Source organism: Sardina pilchardus, chromosome 13 (assembly GCF_963854185.1).
Source record: "Sardina pilchardus chromosome 13, fSarPil1.1, whole genome shotgun sequence".
In the NCBI taxonomy this organism is placed as follows: domain Eukaryota; kingdom Metazoa; phylum Chordata; class Actinopteri; order Clupeiformes; family Clupeidae; genus Sardina; species Sardina pilchardus.
The window spans coordinates 28,055,750-28,061,857 of NC_085006.1; the positions used below are offsets into that span (position 1 = coordinate 28,055,750).

The 6,108-nt window shown below is 42.4% G+C and overlaps 1 protein-coding gene across 1 annotated transcript; it reads right to left on the reverse strand.

The window, feature by feature from the left end:
* Positions 1–313: 313 nt before the first annotated feature.
* Positions 314–4,025, reverse strand: LOC134099104 (uncharacterized). Its single transcript, XM_062551845.1, has one exon. The coding sequence runs from the start codon at positions 3,986–3,988 to the stop codon at positions 329–331; it is 3,660 nt and encodes a 1,219-aa protein (XP_062407829.1). The 5' UTR covers positions 3,989–4,025; the 3' UTR covers positions 314–328.
* Between the last annotated feature and the right edge of the window lie 2,083 nt (positions 4,026–6,108).

A 6,108-nucleotide genomic window follows, 5' to 3' on the forward strand; every position in this document is an offset into this window, starting at 1 on the left:
AAGAAGTGAGATGTAGATTAATAATAGGTAACAATGAATGACACCAACAATAGCTCCAAATAGCCTGACGAGCCAGACCCACATCAAGATGTAGGTTATGGGAACTCACCATAGGCAGGGCTCAATCGAAGGGGTGGGAAAAAGGGTGCGTCTAGATTTCTGGGCTAGTCTCCAAATGTTTCAGACAAGCAATTTTCCTTGATAATAATAACAATTAAAAAAAAAACACTCGTGACATACAGGTAAGTATACCATATAGAGCTCTGTTGCCACTATTCACAGTGCAGCTAACAAGTCTGTTGACCTGAGGATCAAATAATGCCTTTCCCTACAATCCAAAGAAATCAAGAAATTTCTTGGCCAAGCCTTGCTTTTCTTTCTTCTCCTTTCTTTCCACAGACAATTCCTCATCTGTTTTTTTGAGTTTGTCTTTTCTTGCTACCTTGGAGATGAGTTTTGCCCTCTCTTTCATTGCCTCCAAAGACTTAATTCGAGCCTCGTAGCCCGGTTTGGCCTCTGATTTCTCTCCTTCAATCAGCAGATCAATGTACTCAGGAGTGGTCAGAGGGTTGGGCCTCAGGGCGATCTCTTGCAGACGAGTTATGCAGTGGGCTGACTGATTCATTAGGGACACCATCATGTCCTGAAGGTTAGCAATCTCTTCTTCTTGTCTCTCAATCAGGCCCTGAACAGTCAACTTTTCTTTTGTAGCTTGTTCATACTTCTGTTTCAGCTCTTGCAGTGTCTGCTTCTGTTTCATAGGAACATATTCCCATTTGTATGTCTGGTTGAAATGCACACTCCAGATGCATTTGCCAGGACAGACATTGCACATTCCTCTTGCATCCATTGCTGCACAACCACGTTTCTCACTATCATTTGCAATACCACATGGGTGGTGGCATGTTATTTGACATTTCTGACAATTGGTTATGTACTCTCCTTTCTGTGTGAGCTGTTTCTTCACTGGCTTAATAATATCCACCTCAATCTCAAACTTTTCATTTGAAGTCATGATGGTTTCGTGCTCTTTGATCTTTTCTTTGATTGTCTTAATTTCTTCCAGCTTTGCTAATCCTACTTTAACTTGTGGCTGCAATCCTTCAATGGCTGTTTCTAGCTGCTTACGTTCTTTTAAGACCTCTTGGGTCATAAGCAAGCTTTTGGTTGTCATCTTGCCCAAAGCAGTGAAGAATTTCTCCATACTTTTGGATCCCATCTTCCAAAACATCTCAGTGAAGCCGTCATTGTCCTCATCAACATCTTCATCACAGGTACTGTTTTTTGCAAACAATGCTGAGTTGTTGAACTTGAAGTGAATGGGAAGTCCTAACTCATTTTTTGGACACGGTACTTCAGAGACATTTATTGCCTCAAGAACCGGTGGCTGCTGACCATCAGCAAATGTCACCAACATCGCAATGTTTTCTGCCACATCTTTGCCAAAAATGCAGAGCACAGAGTCAAACACGTATCGCTGTGTTGCTGTGAGCCGTGCAAGAGAGGCCTGAGTAACAAAACACACGGCATCAATCTCACTGACTCCATTGGCAGAGATGAAGAGCCTCCGGATCTGTTCTGTGATCTGCTTGTCTCTTGTTACTCCTCTTGTATCTCCAAACCCTGGTGTGTCTACAACAGTCAGAGAGAAAGGGATTTTAAACCCCTCCTGGTGGTTAATTTTGTACACAATGACCTCAGAGGTCTGGCTGTGAGCTTGTGATGTTGACTGATCCTCATTAATTACTTTAAATCTAAAATTGTCTTTCCACTCAACCCCAACAATGTAGTTGATCATGCCATTGATGAGGGTGGATTTCCCAGCTCCGGTTGCTCCAAGAACCATAATAGTCCGATTTTGCCTCATGCTTTCTTTACCAAGCATATACTTCTGGCAGCCATCTATGTCTATATCTTCTTCTTCCAGAGGCAGTTGATAAACTGAGTTTGGGTTTGAGGTGCTAATTTGTTTGAGGAATTCAGCAAGACGAGCAAATTTACGCTTAGCTGTGAAGACATCAACTGTGATGCTTTCCTTGCTTCTGCCAGCTATACCACAATCACATATGACCCTGACAACATATTGTGTCTCTGGCAGAAGACTTTCAATTACTGCTTTTTCACCTCTTGCCATCATTTGATTCCACTCTGAACCTTTTTTCGCATACTCCACAGTGTAGCTCAATATCTGGACATCCTGCCCAAGTTCTGTAGGTTTCTCCCAGCTGACTAATATCTCACTAGAGTTTGATTCAACTTCCAGTTTGCCAGGTGGACTGCAAGGTAAAGTTTTAATTGCATCTCTGACAGCATTGGTTGGCCCAACTCCCGCTGAGGTCACTGCTCTGCATCTGAACTCGTACTCTGTGTCTAGGTTCAGATCACTCAATGTAACTTCATCAGCCTTTGGTACTGTTTGTTTTTCCCATCCATCCTCTCCATTGACACAATACTCAACAGAGTAAGAGGTGATGTTGTCTGTGCCAAATCTGGGAGGGGAGATCTTCAGTGTTACACTGTTGTGGTTTATGTCACTTGCTGTCACACATTCAGGCTTTGAAGGCGGCTCAAAGTTTTTACTGACCTCAAAGCTGTCTTTATAAAGGTAGATGCTTGAACCTCTCTGTGTTTCATTTGTTATACCCACTGTAAAGAACTTAATGTTCTCATTCTCTTTGTTGGCATCTGCAAAATCACTGAAGAGCTTTGCTTTCTTCCTCATTTCATCTGCTACTTCATTTGAAAGGTACCATTGTTCCCTCTCAACATCACGAGTATGTGCATCTTGGGGGTCGTCAGATTTTGTCGCTCCTTTTAAGTAGTTTGATAAAGCAGAGAGATAGAGTTCAGGATTTCCCAATGAGGTGAAAACAAAACAGACAGTATGCTCTGCACTTTCTTCATACAACTGATTTTGTGATGAGAGGATCTGGGTGTTTTTCATCATTTTAGTGAAAGATTTTAAGAAGCTGATTTCCCTCTCTTTACAGTCCATCCATTCATTCAGGCATTTGTTGTTGAAAGGAGAAGAATGTATTTTCTTCAGGATCTCTATGAGCTCAGCCTCCTCTTCTCCACCTCCTCTGATTGATGGAAGTTTCTTTGCTAAGTTTCTTTGAAATTCCAGCTTGAACTCAGAGCACATTTCTTTGAAAGCTTTAAGTTTTTTGCCAATCTCTGGGAACTGCTGTGCCGTAGTGGATGTCACTGCATCATTGCACCTCATTTCCAGATCACTGAAGTCTTCCAGGACAGTTTGTGCTTCTTGAACAAGTCTTATACTTATCTCACGGACAAGTTTAGCTGCGGAAGAATCTAAACTTGTCAGTGGCAACAGCCAGACCTTCACTGGTATGGCATTTTCTCCATTGGTTCCCAGTAATGTTGGCAGGCTTTGGTATACTTCAACTGCATCTTGAAAGGAAACTGGATTTTTCGGAAGACTAAAGTCTCCATGGAATTTGCAAGAAAACTTTTCAACATGTGTTGTGTCCTTGTCTTCAATTTTCAGGGCACCTTTACCCTCTACAGAACAGAAGGGAATCTTCTTGATCATCACCTTCAGACTGCCTTGAATGTCTTGATGATTTTCTTTTTCAGACACCTCACGATCAAAGACGAAAAAGGCTTGCGCGCCATAAAGTATACCTGTGACTACATGTGTTGCTATTCCTTTATCAAACACATATTGATGTTTTATGTTACCTCTTCCAAGATGATTCATTGACAGTTCATGGAACCTTGTGGTAGTTTTGTATGTCAAAGTTACTCTGGCCTGTTTTTTGGATGTCTTCTGATCATTTAGGTATTTGGCTGACCCCTCAACCTGTACCAGTCCACCCAAGAAACTTGCTTTCAGAGAGGCTTCCACATTTAGCGCTGAAGATTTATCCTCGATTGAATCAGATGCTACTATTTCAAAATTACTGTTGGGTTGTGGTCTTTCCCTTGTATCCTTTTCCAGGTCATTGGGGTCCCACAGGGTCATTCCTGCCAAAACAAAGATTTATTGCATGACAGCAGCCATGGAACATTTTAAAAACAAATATCAAAAGTTCTCTAAATACCAGATATGGTGCATATCATGACTGGTGAATGTTGTTCTCACCTACACACTCACCTGTGTGTGTGTGTGTGTGTGTGTGTGTGTGTGTGTGTGTGTGTGTGTGTGTGTGTGTGCGCGCGCGCATGTGTGTATGTGTGTGTGCGCATGTGTGTGTGTGTGTGTGTGTGTGTGTGCAGGGCCGGCCCTAGCCCATTGGCTGCCCTAGGCGATACTGAGATTTTTATCGGGGGTTCCGGGGTGTCTCTGCCGAGAACATTTTAGAAAATTAACACTAGAAGCGCCGGGCCGTTCTGACCCACTTATACCTAGAAGCGCCGCGCCCCGGTCATTTGACCGCTTTGACGACCTACTAGAAGCGCCGTGCTGGTGTGAACTACTTAAAGCGCGGTGAGGCGGTCAAATGACCGCTGAGTCCTTAGACTGGGACGCTGTCACTTACACATAATGATAGCTAGATGGCGCTTCGAGCACGAATCCAATCGTTTGGTCATAGATTCAGTTTGCACTAAGCCATGTCTCATTCGTGTCAAACCGTGTTGATAGTCTGTGGTCGTTTCATTATGACATACAGCACGTTTGAGGTAGGCTATCTGTTCATTTATTTGTGTTGTTTGAGGTAAAAACTCTGGAGGAGTTCTTGAACAAACCTTAAGCAAACTTGACTTTCAACTTTTTCGTAGTATTTTTTTTAGCCTATTTCGTTTTTAATAAATATGAATAGGCTATTCGTTTTTAATATTTTGGAGATTGTTATAAAGGTCAATATCACACACGGTAGTTTGAGTGCAGTTAATCTACGAATAGGCTATAACATTCAGTTATCGGCTGAAAATAATCAAGTCGTTGCACCTAGTCATAAAGGTAGGCTACCGTCAGAACGATCCAAAAAAAGTGCTGAAACGTTGACCATTGTGATTCAAAATCGACTTGCCTATTGCTGTGACAGATAACAGTTTTGTTTTGGAGTCGTGGAAGAGAGAAGTAGCGGGCTTCTGCAATGTTTTCCGAAGGAAGAGTGCTTTGGAAGGCTAATAATAAGGTTAATAATTCCTCCCAATAATATCAAGCTTTACACATGCAGTTTAATAAAGACAACTATCTAATCGTAAATTGTTTTTGAACGACAGTTGTAACTGGCAGCTTTAGACCTTTAGACACTTTTAGGGGAGTCTACAACAAAGTCTACCTCCCTGCCCCCACTGAAGTTACGTTAGCCGTGAATGTTTTGGCCAAAACTTCGAATTTCAGCTGAAAATATTTTTTACACATGTAGGCTGTGTAAAAATCTTGTAGGGATCTTGTAGGGTCTAGCTACCTCGGAGGGGGGGAGATCTATGCTGAGCAGGCATAGGCGCGAGAATTAAAAATGATGAGTGAAAGATATTATCCGTTTGGGAATGTGTAGGCTATGTTTCGATGTCTGCTGAAAAAAAGCTACAGGCCTATTGTTTCTACAATGTAGGCCTACACTACTTCTATGTGAATTCGGGATTCGGGATTGAGACACACATTTTAACAATTTGAGAAGGCAAAGCAGTAGCCCACTGGTTAGAGTTACAGCCCCTACACCCAAGAGTTGCTGGTTCGCCCGACCTGTATATGGCAGAAGTCCTTTTGAGCAAGGCATCAATAAAGTATTCTATTATTTTCTATTCACACAACTACACGCACGCTGGCGTTTTCGAACATTCTGAAACGCGCATATGCGATGAAACATGATTGCGCATTCTTCCACGAGTTGCATGTAAACAACAAACCAGCCTACAGCTGCAGGGGGCAGAGAGAGGGGGTGGGGGTGGGGAGGCAGTTGTCTATGCCACAGTGGTGTATCCAGTGGGAATCGTTTATAGGCTATCGTTTATTTTTCGCGTGTGTCTCTATGATATTGTAACGTTCTGTGTTAATGATGAGACAGTTTATCACAAACCAGTACTTTTAATAATGACTGTTGTCGGGCACAGCCACGCCACAAGAACTTCTTTGCATACACCAGGGGTATTCAATTAAAATTTGAGCAGCCTGAACTTATGGCCTATATTTCA

Bases quoted from the DNA above. Each gene is read 5' to 3' on its own strand.
- LOC134099104 (XM_062551845.1), bottom strand. From the start codon at position 3,988: ATGACCCTGTGGGACCCCAATGACCTGGAAAAGGATACAAGGGAAAGA.